General features: G+C 40.5%; 1 protein-coding gene across 2 annotated transcripts in view; it reads right to left on the bottom strand.

Moving 5' to 3' along the window:
- FBXL7 (F-box and leucine rich repeat protein 7) overlaps positions 1 to 26965 on the bottom strand; it is a 302902-nt gene that overhangs the window by 217455 nt on the left and 58482 nt on the right. For both annotated transcript variants that reach the window (XM_067569867.1, XM_067569858.1), the window contains exon 2: positions 14562 to 14651. In XM_067569867.1, the coding sequence (XP_067425968.1) occupies positions 14562 to 14651 (90 nt within the window). The remainder of the gene's footprint in view (positions 1 to 14561; positions 14652 to 26965) is intronic.

Here is a 26965-nt window from a genome sequence, read left to right on the forward strand (position 1 = left end):
AGTCCATCAGGATATTACATTCAAGAAGAAAATGATCCTCAAGAAATTAGCATGAAAAAGAATCAAAACAGAGACAGTTGCTGAATATGCAATAGACACCAAAGCCACAATGACAGTGATTAAATGTTAAGCTGAGAGTCTGAGGCTAAAGGAAAATGTAAACTGCCACTCACGAGATCACATTTACATTTATGAGGCCAGTCAGTCCAGTCTACTTAAAATCTCCTAAATTCACAAGTATGAACAGATTGTCAGAAATTCTCTGACAATATACAAGCCACTGGAGGGAAGTGTTTAGAGAAGTAGTATCACTTCTGCAATGCTGGCAGACAGTTGGGAAATCCCAACTCTAACGGGTTAAGAGAAGAATATGGCAAAAGGATAAGAATACAATAAGGCAATAAATCCAAAGAAAAAGTTTCTAAAGTTAGTTGCTAGCTTTATTAAAACTAGGCAGAATTGTTGACAATACATGTGTTTTCCCCTTTTATATAAGGATTAGTAGAGATTGACATACAGAGCTGAAACAGTGTAGATTATGCATTTTAAATTAATATTAACTGTGCGCTCAAAGCAATGTTGTCAAGTTAAAAAATCAGGAGTCTGATTCACCACATTCCAAGCTGTTTGCATTAATTTCAGTGAAGTTATCCCAGTGCAAATTGGGAGCCACACAGCAATGTAGAGTCTGCTATATATCTTGCAAAATGGATAAAAACGATGTACAGTACTTTTCATGCCTCATTAGTCCTTGGGTATGTCTAAACTGCAACCAAAAAAAAAAAAAGACCTGCAGCAGGGAATCTCAGAGCTTGGATCTAGGAGACACAGGTTCATGCTATGGCGCTAAAAATAGTCATGTATACGATCCCACTCAGGCCGAAGCTCAGGCTCTGAAACCCAGCAAGGGGCAAGCACCCTAGTCACAACAGCAGCAGAAAGGAGCCAGGCCAGACTCCATTATGCTAGGCACTGTACAAAAGTATACTCAATTATTCATGTACCTATTTGTTAATGTCTTACAGCAGAATACTACATTTGGGACCTAAATTATCAACACTATTTCTAAAATCCGACCTCTCGCTCTAAAATAATTCAGACCTCTTCCCTTGCAAGATGTAAGTGATGTCTCTGCTACAAAAGATCAAACCTAGTTTTAACTAAAGCCAGCTTCTTTCTAAAAGGCCGTTTTCTCTCCCCAAGCAAGTTATTCTGCCTTGAGTATAGAGTAAATGCATTTTCTCTGATAAGTCTCACATTTCAACTTACTTGATCTCCAGCTTTACAATTTTATGTACCTTTCCAATTTGTCCTTGGTATTGTTTTGGTAAGAGTTTTAAACATTTGGGCTCTAGACTTTCAATCCAAATTAGCTAGAATAATGTAAGGTTTCAATTTGCAGTTCAAGTCTTGCCAATGTCCCAACAACTTTGCCTTGTATTTGAACTCTGACTCCAAGATATTGATTGCAGTGGTGTTGTTATAGTTAGCAAAACAGCTTTTTAGAACTACAGCCTATTGGATAAATGCATAGTACAATGTAGTTAAACGTAAAAACACTTAAATCCAAAACTAGGGACTACTTCTAAGGTTCAAAGGATTAGATTTTTTTCAAATCAGTAAATGACTATTTCATTTCACATACACAAACCATCAAAAAAAAATGTCCATTGATAATAACCAAAGTTTAGCAAGACAAAGACAAATGCTGCCTGAACTTACAATGTGATTTAAGGAAACTTACTTTGTATATTTTGACACAGGATGTTGATAGTTTGCATTTTAATGGTTATAAAGCTTTTACTCTCAACATCCATTATTAAATAGTCATCTGACTTTCTCTATAATTTCCTGCAACTATGAAAATTTAAATAAAAAAGTGCTAAAAAATAAAACAGGTATTATCCACCTAAGTGATTAAAATCCATATTCTGCCAAACCTAACTACTTTGTAGTTCTACACACCGCTTGAACGGATTACATTTGCGTATGCATTCAGATATGTTGGTTACAACAATAGTAATAATAAACAATTTAAATAGTGAATGCTGTTTATTGTGCCAAAGTGTGTATAGTTTTGGATTTACTGACTGTCACACCTTTCACCCCACACCCTGATTTTTGGCTTCAATGACGCGTTGCTGAATGTACCAAAAAAAGTAACATTGCTCTCATCTAGAGTTCTGCTATTTGCAAAAAATCATGAAACTACAGGAAACTCAATGGTTTTAAATTTCACAACCAATTCAAAACAGCCCTCAGCTCACTCAGAGCCAACTGAACATAGGCCCAGTTTCAAATGAACAGGGATAGATTTAGGATTTCACATCAAAACCAGATAATCTGCTGAATGCAATAAGACCCACTTAGAGAACAGATATGCAGCCCAGAACAAGCCCCACTCCCTGCTAAACACTACTGCTGCAAGAAGAAAAGGAGTGAGATGGGGATGAGGGATTCATAAAGAAAGAAGCTAGGGATTACACAAACTCATGTACCATCCAAAATGTGTGTTATCTGAATATTTAACATTCAGATTAGAATCAATAGCTTCTAACTAGGCTGTCAAGCATTTAAAAAATTAATTGTGATTAAACACAGTTTTAAATCACACTGCTAAACAATAATAGAATACCATTTATTTAAATATTTTGGATGTTTTCTATATTTTTAAATATATTTATTCTATTATAACATGAAATACAAAGTCTACAGTACTCACTTTATATATTTTTATTACAAATATTTGCACTTTAAAAAAGAAATAGTATTTCAATTCACCTCATACAAGTACTGTAGTGAGATCTCTAACATGAAAGCTGAACTCACAAATGTAAAATTATTATTTTTACATAACTCCTTTCACTGAGGGAGCCCTTGTTTGCAAGGAAAGGTGAATTTTATCTCAGGGACTTGGCATGCAGCAGGGGGAGAGAGACTGGCGCAGGAAGGCTGAGCTCACCAGGCCCCTGTTCTCTAATTTTTTGTGCTGACGACTCCATTTGGACTTAAAAATTGTGATTTCCCCCCCACTAGAAAGTATTGTGACCCCCTACCTTCAGCCCTCTCTTGGGGCTGGGGGCTCAGGGCTCCAGCCTGCCCTTGGGGCCTCAGTCCCCGCACCACCCACGAGGCTCCAGTCCGGCTCGAGGATTCAGGCCCCCGCACCACCACCTAGCACATTAATTTTGTCTTCAGTTAATCGCAGTTGTTAACTGCAATTGACAGCCCTACATCTAACATTTCGTAAAAAATAAGAGTCAGGGTTATCAGCTTAAGAAGCGGGTCATAAAGTGTTCCTCGCCTTTAGCCATACTTACAGCAAATCCACTTGGTTAAATGTTTACATCCTTTTCTTTCAGCTTTGAACCTTGCCACACTATATCCATTCCTCTGTCAGCTCAGGAATGGATTACTGCAGTGGTGTTCAAACTTGAGTCTGCAAATTAAGTCTAAGATTTCCAAAGAGATCTGTACCTCCATTCAAAATTTTATAAGGGTCCGTAAATGAAAAAAAGATTGAAAGCCACTGGATTAGTGTAAAGCACTTATAAGGTGATATACTGCTAGACCTTTCAAAAGCATCCACCCAGGGCTGGATTTCGGGGCAGGCGACCCAGATGACTGCCTGGAGGTACCAGGCTTGGCGGGCGCTGGGCTTGGGGAGCTGTTTTTGTTGTTAGCGACAAAAAGAAAAAAATAGAACGATTGAAGGAAAATGTTTCAGATATTCCTTATGTGGATTCATTTTTCATGAACCTCCCAGAATATTCTGGACCTTTGTAGAATTTTGTGGAACCTTCCGGACTTTGAGAAAGAAAGGTTACTTACTGTAACTGATAGTTCTTCAAGATGTGTGGTCCCTATATAGATTCCATACATGAATGTGCATGCACCAGAACCGGAACGGTTTTAAGTAGTCTCCATCAACCTGCGTGTGCGTCCACCATGTAGTGCGCCCAAGGTCTTAGGAGACTGTGCAGGTCAACACCCCCTTCGTTTCCACTTACCAAAACAGGCACAGAGCCCATAGTAGAGGGGCTAGAGGGTGGGACTGGAATCCAGATAGGGACCACACATCTTGAAGAACCATCAGTTACAGTAAGTAACAATTCTTTCTTCTTCGAATGCTGGTCACTATCTGGATTCCATGTGTGGAATGAGGTTAAGGATGAGGTTAAGGCCCCAAAGGGGAGTAGTTTTCCAGACTGAAGGGAAAGTGTTGAGGAGACCGCAGAGGAATCAAACAGAAGTTGGGGGGATGAAGGCAGAGAAGCCATCTATAGATAGGAGGAAGGCACTGAGCACCATCAGGTAAACTTGAATAGAGGAGTGAGCAAAGCCCAAAAGGCTAAGGTTCAGGAGATAGTCAAGGATGGTCAGTATGGACATGGGGTCTAGAGTGTGATTGTGGTGGGATGCCCACTCCGTGAAGCATCTCCAATTGGCTTGGCAGCATGCCCTGATAGCTGGCCATCGGCTATGTGTGAAGATGTCTCGCATAGGCAGGGAGCATGCATTGTCTATTTACAAGACCCATCCAAATACCAAGCCGTGAAATGAAGAAGGTCCAGGTTGGGGTGGTGAATCTGGCCATGTTGTTGTGTGAGCAGATTCGGGATAGAGAGTGGAGAGATGGGTTTGGAGGGCAGGTTGAAAGGTGAAGAAGATTGGTGAATCAATATTGGCGTGGTCAGAAGGAGGTTATGAGGATGACGACTGCTCAGTCAGGTCTCACTTTGCGGAGCACTTGTGGGAAGAGCAGTATAGGCAGGAAGGTGTAATGTAGTTCTGGTGTCCAATGGAGGAGAAAAGCAACCCCCTGAGAGTGAAGCAACTGTGCTGAGGGTAGTGTGGGGAGTAGGAAGGTTGAAGGAGGTGCCCACCATGATCTTGGATAGGTTGCATCACCATGAAAGGGAAGTTACCACTGAGAGCAGGAGGAAGATCCAGTTGTTGAGGAGGTCCTTTTGTGAATCGTACACCGAGTGAAGCCTCAATTGAAAGCGCCTCATGTGAAGGTGTGTATATGGAGCAATGGAGGTGCACATCGTTATATGTCCCAGAAGTGTAAGGCATTGATGGAGGCATGTGTGGGGATGATGATGTAGTTTCATAATTAGGGAGGTGAGTGATGAAGCAGCCTTGGGCAGTGATGGGCAGAAGGAAGGCCCATCCCGCAATGCAGTCCAAGTGCACTACTATAAAGATAAGTTTTCTGGTAGGCACTAAGGTAGACTTGTCTTCATTGATGCAGATGCCTAGACGGATGGTAATTAGGAGGCATTCATGTGATGATGTCACTAGGAGCCAGGTATGGGAACAAGGAGTGGCATTGCATTGAGGCTGCAACTACTGAGAAGATCTTTGTGAACACACGGGGACTGGTGGCGACCCCAAAAGAGAGGACACAGAATTGATATTGGGAATGTCCTATGATGATGCGAAGGAACTTGCGGTGGGCCGGATGGACATCCATGTGGAAATATGCATCCTTCATACCAAGAGCTGTGAACCAGGCCCCAGGGGGGTGGTTTGGGGAAGAGTGACTATCAGGAAATGGAACTTGTGGATAAACCAGTTTAATGCTCATACATCCAGAAAGGGGTGGAGGCCCCCCCTTTTTTCAGTATAAGGAAATAGGGGGAGTAGAAGCAATGGCCACAATAGTGGCATGAAACCCGTTCTATGGCACCTTTTGGAGGAAAGTGCATGCCTCCTTCTGGAGAAGGTCATGTTACAATGGGTCTGCATGGCTTCCATGAGGAAAGTGATGAGAGGGGAAGACCAAAACTCTGAGGTACCCCTGGTGGATGATGTCTAATACCCAACGATCGGTAGTAATCTTGCTCCAACTTTGTGCAAAGAGACCAAGACAGCCTCTGAAAACAATTGGAGAGACCAGAAGATGGGTGGAGAAGGGTTCCCAGTTCAAGGGAAGAGTTAAAAGGGTTGTTTGGAGGGGCGTTGCTGGAAAGTGGAGGAGGCAGAGCTGGAGGAGGCGGAAAAATGTGGGTCATTGGAAGCATTGGTGGAGGCAGGGTTGTTCTTGCTGGCGTGGAGGATAGGGTTGGTTGGTGGGTTGGGTGGTGTCTTGAGGTCAGAAAGAAGCCTGGCTTTGGCAGTGACTTCGGGCAGAAGTATAGAGGCCCTAGGACTTAAGCATGGCACAAGAGTCTTTGAACAAGTGAAGACTTTAGTCGATCTTATCACTGAAAAGTTTCTGATCATCAAAAGGGTGGTCCTCAAGGGTGGTTTGGATCTCCTTAGGGAAACCAGAAGTCTGGAGCCAGGAGTCCTTACGAAGAACCACTGCACACACTAGGGAGCGTGAAGCCGTATCTGCTGCATCGACTGCTGCTTGGAGGGAGACCTTGGGCACTAATTTACTTTCTTCCTCCATAAGGTGCTTACACAGTCTAAGCTCTCGAGCCTCACAGGTTTGCGATGGGAAGGATCAGCAGATGGAGCAATGGGCAACGATGTGGGTCTCACTGAGGCAATAAAGACAGCATTTGTGCTTGTTGTTCATTGAGAAGGAGCACGAAGCACAGTTCTTAAAACCAGCTTGTCATGGCATAGTCCCCCGCAGCAGGTAGGACACCCCAGATGGGGTAGAACGATGGGAGGCTAACTATACCAAATTATTGTTATATTATTATAGTATTAAATATGAAATACTAATGAAAAAACTATATACCACAACAAAATGTTTTATTTTACTACGCAGATCAAAAGTGTTCCGACTCTGGCCATGTGGCTGCAAGAGGGAACTGAGGGGGTGTCAACCTGCACAGTATCACGAGACCTTGGACGCACTACATGGCTGATGAACGATGCACACACAATTTGAGACTATTTCAAACAATTGCAGTTCCAGCACATTGCACGCATGCACACTCACATATGGAATCCACATAGAGACCAGCACTTGAAGAAAAATTAAACTTTCCTCGTGCCTCCTAGAATGTCGTCAGCCATGCCCTCAAAGATACATAAGGGGCAGGGTGTTGCCAGTCAGTCAGTGAGATATAAGAATGAACTGAAGTGAAGTAAGAGCCCAGCTGCGATATTGTGAATCTTGTTTTGTGTATTGTGAAAATGTACTTTTGTTTTAAGACTTGAAGAGTGTAAGTAGCAGCTAATAAAGAGCATATTTAATGAGACACCAGATATTTATATTGTTGCATAGATAGGGGTTCAATAGATAAGGAATACTGTTACTTCTTTTGCCATTCTTAACACATAATCTTTGATGACTTTCTAAGACTGCAGAACATAGACTTTTGTTCCTCTAACAACAACATGGTCTGTTTTCCCCTATAGAAAATAAAAGATGCCCCTAAAGAAGCCTTCAGGAGCTTAGTATAGAAAGTGAAAAGCTCAACTGCAATCTACTTTGCAGCAAGGGGCAACATTTGATGGGAAAATATCTGAAACAGAACAAGATAGACCAGGCTTTAGGCGGTAGTGATCATCCCAGTGCAGAAGAAATTGAGGGATGAAGCGTAAAATGACGGAAGTCCTATAATTAAGGAATTAGGAGATTTACCTCAAGAAAAGAAATGGAAATGTGAGGAAAGTGATAGAGAATCATCCAGTTTTCCTGACAGCATAACAGAGAGTAATGATGAAGAATGTGGCTTACAATAAAAGGAAACTAATGACAAAAATCTGGTTTACATGAAAAGGAGAGGAACAATGAAGAAGCAGCCTCATAACTGTGGGGCCTGAATATATACAGCTTAATGTAGCACAGTTTCTCACGTTGGTAGGCCACCATCCTCTGTCTAACTCTGAACGAATTGCATTTCCTTCCCTCCCTCCCAATTCCAGAGACTGGCTGAAATTTGTTCCCGATTAACCAACTAAGTTAAAGAAATTCAACAACATATAATGAATCTCTACCCATGGTTCTGTTCTGGGAACCAAAGGATGAAATTTTTTGGCATGAAGTGTTTAAATGCTCTAAAACCCCACACTGTTGGTTTACTAGAGACAGTCTAGGCTGAACAATAATAGCATTTAAAACTTGGATTCTAAACTGAGGCAATTGCAATGATCTTGCATTGGGTTGGCCCTGGACATCCTGCTGTACTGTAGATCTTACACACCCTATAAAAACAGTGGCTTTTTTCCCCCAGCCTGGATCACTGATGGGAGATGAACACTGTTTTATCCTCTGGGCTGGTCTACACTACACAGTTAGGTCGATGTGAGGCAGCTTACGTTGACCTAATTAATTCAGTGTCTACACTACAGCCTTCCTCCCAACCATGTAAGTGCCCTACTACACCAACATAATAATTCCACCTTCATGGGAGATGAGGGCTTACAGTGTCTGTGTATACACTGCCTTACTTACATCAGCTGTTGGCTGTTTTGCCAATTTCACGGCAGGAGCCTGGCTCCAGGCTCTAACCCGAGCCAAACATTACATGGCAGTTAAACAGCCCCTTAGCCCAAGTCAGCTGGCACAGGCCAGCTGTGGGGGTCTAACTGCAGTGTAGACATATCCTTAGCGTGGTGTAGTTCTGAATGTAGATTGCCAACTTTAGAAATACATGTTTGTTTGGTTATGGAAAGGCACGTGGGTACATACTTTGGGTGACTAGTCTTTTAGTACCTCAACCATTTCCATAATCAAAGGTTTCTATCAAATTCAAGCCCTTATTTAACCAAATAGTAATGAGTCCTTGAAAATAGTTGAGGAGAGGATGGTTGTAGGAAATAATTTCAGCAAAGCTTATAGCTTTCACTACAACTCTAAGAAAGTGACTTCGCTCCAACTTTTTTGTTTTACACTTCAAATCACTAGTGATGTGATAAGATGCTACAGCATATATATATATTCAGACGTCCTTTTAAAAGTAACCCTACAGCTCAAATGATAAAAAAGTCCAAAAAAAAGCTTCATTATTAAACTCATAAATGCATAAAAACTGTCTGCTTATTTTTCCCAGTTAGAGATCTAACACACTTTAGGTATCTTTTTCCTCTCTGTACCTAAAACTTTGTGCTGTGTGTTTTAGAAGGTTACAGGAATAATGGCATAAGCAGCCAACTTTCATATAATTTTTATGAACCAGAGAGACAACTTAAATTAACATATATAAATTAAATCTGTAAAAGCAATAGGTTCACATTCTTATATATCTTCATGAAACTCTCTCACAATGCCTGAAATGTTTGTCCTGCTAGCATCGGTCTTACTGAGTACCCTACAAAATATGGCTATTTGACTCGCTGCCTTCCCTGAAAAACCTTCCTTCCCTGAAAACACTGAGATCTGAAACAGAAAGTCTTCATCACTGCTTTGCATATGAATGTGGTAGGTGATATTATTTGAGCTGATTGTAGAAAAGTTTTATTTGTATCACTTGAACATGTCTTTCATGTCACCCTACAAGTGCATGCACATTGCAGCACTAATAAAGCATACAAAATAAATTTAGAATATGGGGTCTTTTCACCTTGGATGTCATTTCATTACAGCATTAACACTGTTTAGCCCTGTTTAACCTACTTGTATGCTCTCTAATCCATTACTTTTCAAGAGGACAGGGGGGTTGGGACAGCATGTCTTGAAGGTGACCTGACTTGGTGTGAGAGCCCAAGGTAGGAAGTAAGTTGAAGGGTAAAGGACCCATCACTGAAACACCCTGCTATCAAAGCACTCCTTGTTAGCTCAGGAGTCTCGTCTTATTTCCTTTTCTGTCTTCTCACACACAGAGAGGGAGAGACATGTTCTCTAATAGAGTGTACTCAAGGCAGTTAAAATGTTTGAAGACATAATGGTCTTCAAATGCATCACTGAGCACAGGTGTAATGTAGGCAGCTTCATATTATGCACTAGGTGAAGCCAAGGCCGGCCCTAGACCAAATGGTGCACCAGGCAAGAAGCGTCTTCCCTCCTCCCCCCATTTGTTAAACTTTTGAATACCTTATTTTTTTATTGTATGTGTAGCCCAATTCACAATTTTGATTCACAGTGAAGATCCATACAATTGTTCAAGAGAGTGTTTTACTCTCGGTCATACAGCCTCTCTCCCCCCACTCCACTCTTTTTGTGGTGTTTCATTTCATCGAACCTTTCTTCGATGGACAATTGAGCACTGTCAATGAGCAAGTGAAAAAACTCCCTCCTGAATTTTAATTCCAAGCTTCCCATCAGCTCATCTCTGCCCTCGTAACCAAACTGTCTCTTCTTCCAATGAATATGAGTTTCCTTGAAGACAGGCTCAACTCCTAAGTTTTCCACCATTTGTTTGACAGCCGTTATGGCATCTTCAAATCCATTGTCTCTGTAGGCCACAACGAAATCAAGGCAGCTTCTCATCAAAGTAGTACCAGTTGCGATGTTCAATCGACTGAGTTTGCAACGTCTTGATTACAACATTTACTTGGAACAGGATATCGTGCCAAACCACAACTGAAAGCAGAAATTTGAAGTCAGTGTTCTGGTTTGCCAGGCTTAGTGCCTCATGTCGGATTCCGGCCTCAGCTTTACTCATCCGAACCAGTTCCATCAGGGCATTTGTAAACCTCAGTCACTTGGTATCTCACTGGCCTTACGCTGTCAATGCGGCTTTCTCAGCGAGTTCCACTTAGTGGCTTCACGGTCAGATTTGTAACATTGTCCATGAGGATCTTCCACTTCACAGCGGATGCTGAAAACAGGATGTATATTCTTTGCAGTGATCTGAAGAAGATACTGAATCTAAAGAAGATGATGCTGCAACTGACACAACCAGGTTGAGGGAACAGCCACCACAAGGCACAAAGAAAGCTCTTGTGTCTGGCCATAGAGCAGGATCTGATGTATCGATTTTTGGTGTGCAATTTTTTTCACTGCTGTTTGTCTCTCATAGCTCCTACAGGTGTGGTGCAGCTATGCCTCCATCCCCTTAAAAGCCACAATTTAGTCAGTTTTTTTCAGATATTGAGTGTAGTATATGACCTTAAGCTTTACCTTCAGCTCCCATTCATATCAATGGCAATTCAATTGTTGTAAGCCATATATCATTCTACTGGGATTTGAGAAGATCTCATGAAGGTGAAAAAAAAAAAAAAAGAAAAGAAAGGACTTGATTTTGAAACTGCCATCCATTTGCCATCCTCATGCCATAGTGGAATTATTATTACAGCACTGAATATCTGTACAGAAAACAGTGTTAATGTAGTACGTGGGATTTCGACAGTATTTCCATTTTGTGGAACTGTCCATTTGATTTGTTGGCAAGCTGACACATGCTCCAATGCCCCCTTATAGTGGTAGGGTCCAATGTGTCATTGCCCTGAACCACCTACAGTCATTTGCACCACTACAAGGTGGAAGTAAGTGCTCATATTGCTCTGGTGTGAAATACTACATAAGTTGCAGGGCAACAGTGACTCATGCCCATAGATTTTCTTCCTGGCTGTTTAATGGATATTCAAGTGCTATAACTTCACTAACAGCTTTGTAACAACAACCTCAAAGGAAAGGAGGGAACAACAGGGAGTGCACAGAACAACTGGAAAGAATTAGGGTCAGTTTGCAAAGCTGGAATTAGTTTGTGAGACAGGATAAGAATAGAAGGCCTCCAACTTCACATCTTTAAGTTCCTGATTTCCTAACTCTGCAGGGAGCAGAGAATTTAGCTGCCACTAGAAACGCAGTGGTATTTTAAAAAAGCAGTCATCCACTTATCTGGTGTAGAGTGTTGCATACCGTTCAAGGTCAAGTGGAACAATTCTGTTTGCACCCTTTCATAACCTCCTCTCAACACACACATGCACAGAATCTGTTCCTAGAACAATTTATGGTACTGTGAACTGTGCCTATTGGTAAAAGCAAATGACATAATTAGAGGTTCCCAGCTCTCCCATACACCTCCTGTGTGAGCTGATGGGGGCCATGTAAGACAAAGTAAGGTATATAATACAGTCTTTGTTGGGGGTAAGTACTACTACACCGATTTGATGGAAGAGTGAAGCACAAAATGTTCTAAAGGTAAACTGACAAAATTGTAAACTGTTTTGTAAAGAATAAAAAGGCAGAACACTACTGTTTGTATAGTGCCTGACAATGGGACCCCATTCTTGGTTGGTTCCTAGGCACTACTGTAATAATTACTAATAATGAAATGGAACCTTATAATACACTCAACCCACAGGAAGGATGCATCTCTCAACAGGGACTTTGATATTCAGTTGAATTCACCCTACAGAACAGGAGTCCGTTAGCAGGGCCTGGCACTAGTGTTTTGTGGGTTGACAAATCAAATGAGGGAGCTAGATATACAGGGATACTAAAGCAGCACTGGCAAAAACACAGAAGCAGAGGTGTCAGCGTGCACTGCCTATTGGGAAATGGCTGTGATCAGAGATAGGTTTTCACAGTTTGAGGTAGTTTAAATAAGAAAGGAAGGTATAGGAAAAGCCTACGACTCCATCACCCTGGACTCCTTCCAAACCTTCATGACAATTCAGGAAATTCATTTATCTGCTATTTTTAATACAATCATGCTTAAAACTTCAGGGCCAGCATAGTAATTCACTAGATATTTGAGGACTAGACTGAAGGTGTGTAAAGATGATAGACTTCAATGAGAAAATTTATCTCAGACATTAGTTACACATAATATTTTAAGTTATTTTGAAAATCTGTGATGTTCCTCTGGTTGCCCTTAATTTTAAGGGATTATGATTACTAAATACTTGTATTTGCAGCATTCTTCAGTTATTTCTCTATTTCCCTGGATTTAGTACAGCAATATTCTCTAGATGTTTCCTTATACTTCATAAATTCACTTTTAGGACTTGTCAGCACAGTCTCAGCTAGTCCACATTAGCCATTCCAGGTTACCCCACTCCCCGAAGACAAATCCTTCATTTTTGCATCAAGGCATTTTTCTTGACAAAAGTTATCTAAGGTAAAACTGTAACATTAAAGGCTACCACCCCACATGAGAGGTAAAAATCTATTGCTACTAGAAATAAATCTAAAGCACGATTTGGAATTTCCCCAAATTTCCTAGTTTACACCCAGGGCTAGATTTAGGAGCAGGCAACCCAGGTGATCGCATGGGGTGCTGGGCTTCGCAGGGGGGGAGGGAGGTGCCGGCTCGGAGTGCTGTTTTTGTTGTTAGTGACAAAAAGGGAAAATAGAATGTGTGAAGTAAAAAGGTTCCAGTCATTCCATAGATGGATTCATTTTTCACTAACCTCCTAGAATGTTCTGGACCTTTGTAGAATGTCGTGAAACCTTCCAGACTTTCTGGAAAAGTTAGCTACTGGGAGGAGGAGAGGCACCAAAGCCATTTGGTCTAGGGCCAGCCCTATTTACATCCAGGTCTTGGTTTGCGACTATCTCCAGTAATTTGTCTTTTGAGGTCAATCACTCTTAAGTAAACCTGTTGATTTTACTTTATTCTCATTATTTGGGTACTTGGCATTTAAAGGTAAATAGCTGTAGCCAGACATCATTGTTTCTTGAATCCACAGTTTGTTTATTTGTTTTTTAAAACCATTAGGATTTGACAGAAAAAAGACTAATCAAGACTAGTAGAGACTAATGACGAGTTGCAGTTTAATTTATGATGACAGGAAATCTTAAGAAATCAGAATAATCTCTTTGCTAATTAACAAGATTACATACCATTAAGTAGTCCCTGCATGTTACCGAATATGACAAAATGTCTGAGTCATCAGCTATACATACTGTCCAAAGATCAGACACTTCGCAGCCTGCATTATTAATCCTGACTGATGGGCTTTGGTGGTTCCCGATCAGCTATCAAGAGCATTACTGTAAGGTCTGGAGACAATATTCTTACATTCTAACAAAATACAAAGCCAGCACCACTTTTCACTGAATGCTCACCAGTTAGGAGATATATTTTATTAATTTCTCATTCCCAGCAGGAAATGATTGATACTTTCCCCTACCATAGTTCCTTGCAATACAGTCATAAACCAATGATTTCTACAAAGTGTTAATACAGCCATAAAATCTTCCCTCTCTCCCCAAGACACCAAAAAAGGCCATTATCTTGAAGTTAACACATACCTTAATCACTCTAGGTGAAATACATCAGTCTGGCCAATCATTGTCAACTCCCTATGTCTATAACTGTATTTATTTTTGAATCCTTGGCACAAACTTCCAAGCACATCATTAAATATTTATCTGTGGCATTCATGGTAGAGCAATAAAGTTAACTTAGAACTCAACCCACTGTGTTTCCATGAAGTATTTTCCTTGGAAATAAGTTTGAAGTCTGATTACATCGACCTTAATGCACAACAACCACCTCCTGTAATAAATGTTTTGAACAAATTCCTTTCAGCAACTCCCTTACACTTATGTTTTGCATAACTGACTTAAACCCTTGCGCAATTAAAGCTAAAATCATACCAAATACAACTGAAAATTTTTGAAAGTTTTATTTTAAATTTACAATGCTCCTAAGGAGCCATAGTGTAGGATTGGAGAGGGGGAGTTAATATTCTGAAAACAACCAACATTACACATGGGGAAGGATAAATAATCTAAATAATGAACACCAGACGCTTACCTTCACTGGTAGCCGCATTCTTTAGGGCTTTGGTCGGTGTGTGATCTGTACTTGAACTCACGTCGGATGAGATGCTTGAGCTGCCTTTGCCTGCAAAAAAAAGTGTGGGAGAGAAACAAAGTGAATATTAATAGCAGAGGAGAAGAATCCTCAATATCAGACCTTGGGACAATGCCAGGTTCAGTGGCTGATGTTCAGTTTGTATTGGGTAGGAATAGGCATTAGATGCCTTATGGCCTATAAAATAAGCATCCTTTCATTAGGGTTGCAAATCTCAGCTGTTTTGGGGAGGCTCTCACTACAGATTTGTTCGACCCCATAATGAATTTAAAAATTTAATTTCTCATTAGCAGTTGCAAGAGAAGAACTGGATTTTCACTAGAGGTTACTCAACCAAATGTAGCCCATGTAAAGGAAAATAAGTATAGGTGGAACTATTTGGAGAACACGCGAACTGAATAAAATTTCTAACAGACTGGTATCCATATCACTAAAACCACGATAACCAGGAAGAGAGAATACATGGTGTTGAAGTTAAGGCCTTCCACAAAAACTCAGAAGATATGGGTTCCAGACCCAGCTCCATCATGGACTTCTGATGCAACACTGGGCAAGTTCCTTTATCAAACTAAAATTTCAGATTTGGATGTTGCTTAATTGTATAGCTGATGGATTAACTACACTTATGGTGCATTATGAAAAAGTGTTCAAGACACCAAATAACCAATCTTAGTCAAAATGTATTGTCTAAAGACAAAACAATATAATATGAAAAGGAGACACACACCCTGCTTTCCAGAAAATAATTCTTTATCTCTCTTCATATTCATCTTGCACAGAAGGTGTGCTTCAGAGATACACCCCCAAAACCACTACAATGGTTGCTTACAAGTTACAAAATACTTCATACAATACTTAAGATCCAACCCACCAGTTTGTACCAGCATCTTAACTTGTTCTGTATACTAGCCTTCCAGGTACTGTTCCATTAAGGTATCTTTGCAGAATATTAATGTATTTTGCCTTTTGATCCATTAACTATCTACTTATACCAAACACTGAGTTGTCCTGTTGCAAGGTATTGTGGGATATACCAGTGAACAAGAGTGAACAGCACTATTGGAAAAACAATACAATTCAGTTGACCTAACTACCCAACATATAGACATAAAATATTCACACAGTGTTCTTAATACATATTAACATAGTGTAAGTAGTGCCTATGACATACATTGGTAAACAGAGAACAGACAGATTTTTACCTACTTTACAGGTGTATGAGAAAATAAAATGCATTAATTGTGAGATGTTTAGATAGTATGGTTATGTGAAGCCATACGAAAACCAAGATAGACAACTCACCACATTAACTTGGAAACACTGTTAATATTTCAACAATGACTGAATTGGCACAGACACTGAACTATCTTTATCCAGAGGCATGGTCCCTCCAGAGCACGATTAAGGCACTTTGCCAGCCTCCCATGCTTGATCTGTTCTAAAGATACATATGCTGATGACTATTTCACCCTCCTCCATGTCCACTAAAACCACAACTGTTCAATATATCTTCAGTGTTGAACAACATACAAGGTAAAGGGTGTCAGTGAAAGTTTATTAATATTAGTAACTTAACATTTTCCAAAGAGCAGTATAATCTGTGAACCACTGGTATTTACATCAGAGGGTGGAGCTGTGGTATCTCAGATAGCACACTGAGAAAATGGTTGGCAAAGACTGATATTTGATGGCAACTATTGTACCTGGCAGCCTTATGATTGCTGTAATGAATAGAATGGTTATCCAACAGAAAACCATGTCCAGAACACCTACAAATAAAAGGGTTAAGTTGGTAGACAAACATCTCAAAATAGTTGGAGTATTTCCTTTCCACATGACTCAGAGTACTTACAAAAATTCAACTCAATTGGTGATATCACCTAAATAGGAAAATAAAGCAGCTTCTGTTTCCTCTCACCTTGACACACTGCTGGAAGTGACACATTCTGGAACTAAGCACCATTTATTGTTGCTTTCTCCTGCTTTTTACCACAAGCCAGGACAATGCAATGCTACTTTATATCAACTTTGTTCAAAACTCTTGCCACATTCCACTACACCAGTAGTTTTCAATCTGTGTTTTTGACCACAGATCCCTAGGGGTCCACAGACTATGTCTAAGATTTCCAAAGGGGTCTGCACCTCCATTTGAAATTTTACACGGGTCCGCAAATGAAAAAAGTTGAAAAACACTGCATTACCCCAATGCTCCTGGCTCCATCTACACAGTTATGCTGCTTTCTGGATCTGATACAAAGTAAAAATACAGGAAGAAGCTAAGCTGGCCAGGAAAAATTAACATGGCTAGACACCTCAGGCAACCTAGGACATAATCATAGAATCATAGAAGATTAGGATTGGAAGGGACCTCAGGAAGTCATCTAGTCCAACCCTCTGATCAAAGCAGGACCAACCAACTAAATCATCCCAGCCAGAGCTTTGTCAAGACGCACCTTTAAAACCTCTCAGGATGGAGATTCCACCACCTCCCTAGGTAACCCATTCCAGTGCTTCAGCAAACTCCTAGTGAAAAGGTTTTTCCTAATATCCAACCTACACCTCCCCCATTGCAACTTGAGACCATTTCTCCTAGTTCTGTCATATATTACCACTGAGAACAGCCTAGTTCCATCCTCCCTGGAACCCCCTTTCAGGTAGTTAAAGGCTGCTATCAAATCCCCCCTCATTCTTCTCTTCTGCAGGCTAAACAAGCCTAGTTCCCTCAGCCTCTCCGTATAAGTCATGTGCTTCAGCCTCCTAATAATTTTCATTGCCTTCCTTTGGATTCTTTCCAATTTGTCCACATCCTTTCTGTAGTGGGGGGCCCAAAACCAGACACAATACTCCAAATGCAGCCTCATCAGTGCTGAATAGAGAGGAATAATCACTTCCCTCGATCTGCTGGCAATGCTCCTACTAACGCAACCCAACATGCCATTAGCATTTTTGGCAATAAAGGCACACTCTTGACTCATATCCAGCTTCTTGTCCACTGTAACCACAAGATCCTTTTCTTCTGAACTGCTGCCCAGCCAGTTGGTTCCCAGTCGCTAGCAGTGCATGGGATTCTTCTGTCCTAAGTGCAGGACTTTGCACTTGTCCTCATTGAACCTCATCAGATTTCTTTTGGCCCAAGCCTCTAATTTGTCTAGGTCACTCTGTATCCTATCCCTACCCTCCAGCATATCTACCACTCCCCCCAGCTTAGTGTCATCTGCAAACCTGCTAAGGGTGAAATCCACCCCATCCTCCAGATCATTAATGAAGATGTTGAACAAAACCGGCCCCAGCACTGACCATTGGAGCACTCTGCTTGTTATCGGCTGCCAACTAGCCATCAAGCCATTGATCAATACCCATTGTGCCCAATGATCTAGCCAGCTTTCAATCCACCTTATAGTTCATTCATCCAATCCGTACTTCTTTAACTTGCTGATAAGAATATTGTTGGAGACTGTATCAAAAGATTTGCTAAAGTCAAGGCATATCATGTCCACCATTTTCCCCACATCCACAGAGCCAGACATCTCATCACAGAAGGCAATCAGATTGGTCAGAAATGACTTGCCCTGGGTGAATCCATACTGACTCTTCCTGATCACCTTTCTTTCTTTCAAGTGCCTCCAAATGGATTCCTTGAGGCTTGAGGACCTGGCTCCATGATTTTTCCAGGGACTGAGGTGAGGCAGACCAGTCTCTAGTTCCCTGGATTCTCCTTCTTCCCTTTTTTAATGATAGGCACTATATTTGCCTTTTTCTAATCATTCAGGATCTCCCTCGATCGCCAGAAGTTTTCAAAGATTGGGCAATGAGCAATCACATCAGCCAATTCCAACTCAGGAGCATTGCATCAGGCCACATGGACTTTTGTATGTCCAGCTTTTCTAAATAGTCCCGAACCTGTTCTTTCATCACTGAGGGGTGCTCACCTCCTCCGCATTCTGTGCTGCTCAGTGCAGTAGTCTGGGAGCTGACCTTGTCTGTGAAGACAGAGGCAAAAACGGCATTGAGTACTTCAGCTTTTTCCACATCATCTATCACTTGGTTGCCTCCCCCCTTCTGTAAGGGGCCCACACTTTCCCTGACCTTCTTCTTGTTACTAACATACCTGTAGAAATCCTTCTTATTACCCTTCATGTCCCTTGCTAGCTGCAACTCCAGTTGTGCTTTGGCCTTCCAGACTTCACTCCTGCCTGCTTGAGCAGTATTTTTATACTCCTTCCTAGTCATCTGACCAAGATGAATTGAAGACTGAATGCTCTTACCTTGTTATTGTCCGAGGACCCAAAAGTAGGACAAAAGGGTGTAATGGGAAAGATCTAGGCTTGTAAGAGAAGATAAGATTAGAGAGAGCGAGAGAAGATAAGAGGGGAGGGTTTTAAAATGGACAGTATGGAATAGGGTGGTTAATTAAACATACAAAGCAAATTTAAAAGCAATAAAAGGTTGACATAAAAAGAAAGCGGAACTGAATCTCCACTGAATTATATATATGGAGCCTGAATTCACTTAGGCCAGCATACCCTTACCCAGACTATGTCTACATTACAGTAAAGATTCTCCTTGCAAGCACAGAGTGGTACTCACAGTTAAGTATTGCCAAGGAACAAACTATGACTCTTCTACACCCACAACTGTGAGTAACAAAGATCAACCAATCAGCAATGCATTTGATAGTTCTGAAGAAATGAAGGCTATAGAATACAGTTACATTTAAGTATCCTATATCCCATGTATATTACAATTAACATCAACTGAGGAATGTTAAGCAAGGCCTTTTCAAGCTATAGTGGCTTTTTTTTTTTAAATAAAGTTAAATTATATGTAGAAAACTAGCTGACACCATGCTTCTGTCACTTGAGTAAACCTATAATCATAGGAATGTCAGCAGAGACTTTTCTGATCTGTTATTTCAATCAAGCATTCCTTGGGGTTCTCTGCACTACAGTATGCCTGGTTTTCATAACATTTGGATGTGAGGATGTCTGCTCTTTTAAATGTGCCCCAGCAAAATGAGGATTTAAAGTTTTTTAATGGAAAATAACGGTTGAATATGCAACCTAAGGTGCTTCTCAAACCAGGTACTGACTACTTATGCCTTAGGTCAACCCCAGAGAAGCAGTCTCAACCATACAATTGCTCAAATTGACCTGATATGTGATATGGGCTACAGAGTGTGGTAAAGGATGAGGAAGAATTAAAAACACTTGAGGTAGTCTGGGTAAACAAAAGCTTTCATTGGAGCCCATAGTCTCGTCAATGAGTCACTAGTTTGGTTGCCTTTAAACTTAAACAATCCTAGCCAAAAGTAACGTGGCTAACACTTCACTTCAACTGCTCTGATGCAGGGACAAGGAGAGAAAGGAGATGTATGAAACCCACAGTCCCTCACAAATTAATAGTCCCCTCTCCCAGCTTAAGTGTCTGTTTGTGGTGAGAGATATCAAGTTGTGCTCAGAGAACAGAAGGATAGGATTGTGAAGTTTTTTTGTTGGTTTGTTCAGGGTTTTTTGGGGGGGGTGGGAAGAAAGATGGGATATTTTATTTTTAAAAAAACAAGCTTCAAGAAGAGATTGTAAAATTTGGGATGTTTTCACTAGCACAAGACAAAACTCAGTAGCATACAGCGTTAAATCCATGACCAACACTGCCCCCATGTACCAGGCATTTCACCTTTAAAAGCAGAACAGCACTGCCACATTCTGCTGCAGCACAGAAACTGCAAGACTAAAGAGATTAAGAAGATAGGAAGACAAGGTGTGTTTAATAGTACAATAGTCCTTAGAAGTATTTCGTCCAATGAGGTGAGTTCTCCCAGGGGGGAAAGGAAATCAGTAACACAAACAATGGATTCACAGTTGCCAGCTGTATGCATGCAACATAAATAGAAATTTCCATTGTTGGAGCACAAGATCTTCTAGTGGGAGTGATAGAACTGAGACTTTCCATGAGTAGTCATTAGTAGTAAGTCTTCTGTACCTCTACAGGCAACCCACCAGAGTAGAACAACTAAGCAGCTAATGGCAATGTATTAATTGTATGTTTCTGTAATGGTCTTGAAATTCCAGTCTATATTACCACTTTAAGTGCAATTTTAACATTGACAACAGTGAATTACATTCACTATTGGAATTTAACACGTATTTTAAACAGCTAGAAAAAAAAACCATGAGAAAAAAGCCAAGTATTATATAGAATTATAGTAACCAGACACCAATTTTGCCATATTCTTATTGTTCTGTTTGTATTTTATTATAAGTATTTCCCAAAAATGGAACAGCTTCAACAGAAAAGATGGAGCCCCAACCCTAGAATAGCCAATAGCCTCGTGGTTAGGGCACTCATTAGAGCTGTAGGAGACCTGATTCAAATACCTGCTCTGGAACAGGGACTTGAATCTGGAACTCCTACATTCCAAGTGAGTGCCCTAACATTGGGGTATTGGGTATAAGGGAACCATTGCTGCCTCTTCCACTTTGGAAATGGCAGCTAAAGTCCCCTTTCGAATCTATGGCCCCCAAAAAAACACGTTTTGGCCCAAACTGTGAATTAGGGCTCTAATTTACAAATAGTTTTCTGGCGACAAACTGCATTTTTCAGCAAACAAGTGATTAGTCTGAAAAATTTTGCCCAGTTCCACTCACCCCAACAATTTTACCATTCTGTGTCTTGTAGGCAGTGCTGGCTCTTGCGTTCTTGCTGCTGTAAGCAAATTGGAAAAATGTCCATCCCTCTCAAATGAACAGCTACTAAACATTTTGTTGCTCCTAATTTTTAGTGCCTTAGGCAGCTGCCTTGCTCTGCCTCCGAGAAAACTGGCCCTGCTTGTAAGCCTGGTCTAGTAATGAGCAGCAGCAGCCACCACATGCCAACAATCATAAATTGCATCTATTAATTTAAAAACCAGAAACTAAACCAAACTAAACAAGAGGCAGTAAAAGTCCTAGAGTCTGGAATAAATTATTTCAAAGCAGCATAGGGAGGAGTCTATAACCACAGAGAATTCCAATGAAACAGACAGCAAGCAAAACCAGATTCTTACATGATGCCCTACCCCTCTCTGTCTCTCTCCCACACACATAATTAAAAATACACATTTCATTAAGAGGAACCTATTGACATTTCAGCATAAATATCCCACTACCACTGACACTGCCAGATAGTTACAGACCCTTAAGTAGGTTTACCGGGGGAGCACACCACGAGTGCAGCCTGCACAAGAACATGACAAGTTGCGGAAATCTATCCAGTAACAGGAGGCAACTAATTCCACATTTATTAGAAGGAGAAAGGTGTGCTATCATCACCCAGTGGGGAAAAATATTGAAGGTCTACCTTTTAACTGTTTTTAACAAAAATATGGGTTACATTAACCAAAGGAAAAAAAAGGAATTAAATTAATCAGGAAGATGACTAGATAACTGGCTCATTTTGGAATGACAGAGATGAGAGCTTTGTTTTCAAGCCAGTAAGAACAGACTGATTACTAAGGGCCAAATTATGACCCATTTTACAAAGCTGGGCAGGGAAGTAGAGGGCACATGTATGTTATGTGCACCACAAGTAGTGCAGGGGGAAAGACAACACAGGGCACTACTCCCTCCTCCCATGCAGGTGGGCAAAGAGTGGATGGAACTTTAGGCAAATAGTTTCAGGACCTCCAAAAATGCATTTTCCAGTAAAAAAGTCAAAAAAGTTGTCCCACTCTACTAATAACTAGAGAGCAAAACATAGCAAGCTGGCCTCATTAGAAAAAGAGATGATTTATAACACTGCAAAAGAGCAACTGTTATATCTTTAGCATAGATTTGAATTTTCCTTGTCTAATCCATCTAATAGAGATCAACCATGATGCTTACCTGTAACTGCCACTCTTTCCCTTCCTCTTAGGTCAACATGCATTCACTGATCTTTCTTCAAATGCAGCTTAATTTTTCCTCTTATCACTTCAAAATATGATTTTTGAAAAGTGTATACAGATCTGATCACCCAGAAGGTATGAAATAATAAAACTTAAAATCTAGAGGACATACAGCAAACAAACAAATATCTTTTCTACCTATAATTTCTAGGATACACAATACACTCCACCAGTCTCTGGCACAAAGGCTGACTGTCACCTGAAACCCAGCTGAGGGTAATCTTCAAAGAGGGGGAAGTTATAAGAAAAGAGAACTCACAACACACAAAAAGACCTCTCCTCTTCACTTTACATCTTCTGCTCATGACATCATTGAATATCTGAAGGACACTGAACCAAGGAGAGTGGTCCACAGTTGAAAGGAAATCCAGCCTGTGAACCAAGAACTGTGAACTGTCTGCAGCATCTGGTGGGGATGAGAAAGTTGTTTGCTTCAAATCTTCCTTATCTTGGTAAAGTTCAGGAATTAGATTGCGTGTTTATCTTTTATTTCCTTCGTAACCAATTCTGACCTTTATGCCTTATCACTTACAATCACTTAAAATCTCTCTCTAGTTAATAAATATGTTTTATTGATTTATCTAAACTACTGTGTTTTGGTTGAAGTGTTTGGGGAATCTTTACTCAGAGGTAATAGTCTGGTGCGTAATCATTTCCTTTGTTGAAAGGACAGACTATTAATGACCTTGCATTGTTCAATAGTCTGATGGACAACACAAGACACACATTTCTCATGGTGCAAGGCTGGGACTAAGAACTGCAGGTGTCACCCTGTATGTAGTTCATGAGTGGCTGGGAGAACCTTCATGTAACTTAGCTAGAAGTGACTTTACATGCCAATAGTGTGTGTGAGCAGAGCCTGGAGAGGCTGCTTTCCACTGGCAAAGCAATGTAAAAGCACCCTGGGATGGAGACTTAACGGGACACAGCTGTTCAACAGTCCAGATTGTACCCTGGAGAATGTCGCACAAAGCCAACATCAACTTCAGACAGTTCATAACTGAGCTCATGGGGCAGCATTTAGATTAATAGGATTTATGTGGAGTAAGTGAGATCTGAATTGGATTGAGCCTTGCTTGAACAGGTGAGTCTTTTGATAATTAGAAGTATTGTCCCCTTTCTGTCATGGGAAATAAACAAAAAACAGGGTAAGCAATAGGCACAGTGACAAAAACTGGAGCCAGTTTTTAAGATGTTCCAAATCTAAGATCTTTGGATGTGGTGTCTGCTCTGATGCCAGCTATTTCTCCTTTTTGGCTATGTTTACTTTTAAAACTTCCAGTAGAATTGATGAAATTTTGACTGCTATTTACTTAACTCCTTCAACCTGGTGACCAATTAGCAAAGTGGAGTGATGAGTGATAACTGAGTGATGCATCCTTGAATTCAACAGACACATGTCAAAAATAAAAATTCATATTGAAATCAAAGATAATAGGTGCAGAACATAACAGGAAAATAAAGAATGAAATCACAATATCAGAAGACAGTGTACAAAGAGGATAGAGTGAGAAAGAGAAAGAGTGTGGTTCATCACTAGGAAAAGAACAATGTATAGATTAAGAAAAAGCAGATCCCAGAAGAAGCAGAAGAAAGCAAAGAAAAATTAAATCAACAAGACAAAATAGGATATGAAAAAGTTAATCATCATTAGGAAGTAACAGTACAAAAGGAAAAAGTTAAATTAAAACCTGGGTAGCAGAAACTGCTACAAACATACATTTACTTAAAGTCATTAGGAACAGATGCTCATGAATGATAAGGGTTCATCCTGATATGCAAGAGAAATAAAGACAGCCCGAAGGTCACAAGTACAATGAGGACTTTTCTCTTGTAGATGGATGCCTGAAAAGTCATAGGAGAACATTTCTTTTTCCTCCATACTTCACTTCCCTTGATTGCATCCCATAGCTATAATTCTGTTTTGTGACTGCCTTTTCAGAATCTGCCCCTTTAGGAGGCAGACAAATATGATTCTCTCCCATTTATAAATTAGGGCTGCTATTTGTAAGATGATGGGTCTTCAAATGAAACAGATTTAAAGAATTGTGGCTCTGAGTCACGGGATACATACAAAACACCCCATGAAACCTATCAAGCAGGTTTGTATCTGCAAATCCTTGCCTTTGATAAAGTCAGTCAACAGGGTAGAAAGCCTTAGATGGTGAAACAGCTGCCAGCCTATCAATACTGAAATCAAAAGCAAGGCCTTAGCCTAGATCTGTGGCCACGCTTAAAATGCTACCACAGTGCAGCTGGGCTTCTCCTGGCATTGTGGGTGATCCACCTCCCTGAGAGGCAGTAACTGGGCTGATGGAAGACTTCTTTGATCGACCTAGTGCTGTCTATTCCAAGGGTTAGGTCAATTTAAGTAGGTCTCTCAGGGATGTGGATTTTTCACACGTAAGTATGCCAATGTAACTTTTCAGTGTAGACCAGCCTTTATTCTCTTTGCAACACAACTCAGAAAGCAGTAAACACACAGAAATGAAGCCACTTGGAGTAGCTAAAGTCAATAGAGAGCTGTGTGGAAGAGGCACTGTGTCCATAAAAGGAACAAGTGCAGCAGACCAGGAGATGGATTGAACTCAAAGGATGACAGGTGATGGAAAAAAAAACATAGGTCTCCTCCATTTCAGTGGAAGAGAGATCTGCTCCATGAATATTTTGCAGATTGTAATGACTAAGGCCCCAAAATTATGAGTTATTGTTTAAGAATTGCCTAGGCATCAAGGCCTTTTAGGACAGCTATGGCCTAATTTGTCTTATGCAAGCTGGTATTGCAAGATGCACAAACACCAGAAAATTCCAGCCCCAGTTGAAAACTCAAAGGTGATTCCCTGATTAGCTGGTGAGAGAAATCAACTCTTATATTGATTGGACATTTCAAATCTACAGAAGTATGGGTCACCATCTGATTGGTTCATGCCAGCACCACCTCAAAGAGGAACCAAACTGGACCACCCAGCAGAAATGGGATAAAGTGGCCTGTCTCCTTCAGCACATCGCGTTCTTGAAAATCAAAGACATCAGCAAGGAAAAAGATGGAGGTACTGGGCCAGCTACCTGGGAGTCCTCCTAGCAATATCAAGTACCTCTCAGACAGGGACCTTTAACTGTCCGCTTCTATTTTCCAGCAATTTGGGTTGCCCACTACCACACCAGTAAGAAAGAGACTATATTCATGTCTATACCTCACTCCTCCTAGGTTTCCAGGATGAACTCAGGCTGTGAACAATAGCTGAGCTGAAAGCAGATGGCTGAGCAAAGATCTGGTGATTAGACCGACATACCTTTTCTTGGGTGATGACCCAAATCGGACAGTTGACTACTTCCTGGAACTGGGTACTCAGGGAAAAAGTGTGCATGCTTGTGAAAGTGCTTTAAAGGATTGTCAGAGTAGGTATGTACTTGTGGCATAACAGGTTCCAATGAAGATTGTTGTGAAGTAGCTTTGAAACCGAACCAAGTTACTGTTGTTGTGAAGCACTGTACATGCGTCTACCACAGTTAATGGTTTCATGCTGCCTTCCCAGTTCTAGCTGTGTACAGACAAAAAAATTAGACCAAGTGGGCATGCCTCTTGAATTGCGCTCACTCTATACAGTTGGTCATAAATATAGGAGTTCATGTTTTAGACAGTTGAAGCATTAGTCAGATTCAAGAGCTAATATAATTAATGGGGAAGTAGGTTAAAGGGTGAGTACTGTAGATTCATTAGCAAGACGACCTTTGTGAATTGGCATGTAAGTAATAGATCAAGTTGTCTGATCCTCTATCTTTGGATCATTTTTGCTGTTTTGTTTGCATACCACCAGAGCTGATAACCAACTGGCAAAAGCGAGGCCCTATTCTGAAGGACTTAATAAAAAGAAAAAAAACTAAACAAAGTCATCCTCCCAGAATAGTTATCCTCCCAGTAGTTAAGTACAAGTGTTATTTTTTTATTGTGGTTGTGTTATTTGATTCTTAAGACCTGGATGGTTATCACATTGCACAATTTTCTAGTTTACTAGGAAAACCATAGTCCAATATGTCTTTGCCTTATTATAGCCTATACTTTTTGTTGCTATTAAAGATAGTTAATAAATTACATTAAATTCAGCTTGAGTTCTTTTCTCTAGGTAGGCAATCAAAATCCAAAAACACCCTATGAAAAAGATGGTACTGGTAATCAGTTAAGCAGGTTTGTTTTATACCCTTCCTTAGAAGATCCAGGGATATTCATGTAAAACTGTTTTTCATATGTATCAATACAGAATTAATTTTACTTGATAGTCAAAGCAGTAAGTGTTTCACTATCTATTATGAACGTAAAACAGACTGTAAAATTACCATACAAAGACACAATATAAAGCAACAGCTCATTATTGTACTGAGATTCTCAACATGTATTCATATTCCCAAATAGCCCCAGCAATTT

The sequence above is a fragment of the Emydura macquarii genome, unplaced genomic scaffold (assembly GCF_026122565.2).
Source record: "Emydura macquarii macquarii isolate MOO-44397 ecotype Brisbane River unplaced genomic scaffold, CSIRO-AGI_Emac_v2 contig_320, whole genome shotgun sequence".
Lineage (NCBI taxonomy): Eukaryota > Metazoa > Chordata > Testudines > Chelidae > Emydura > Emydura macquarii.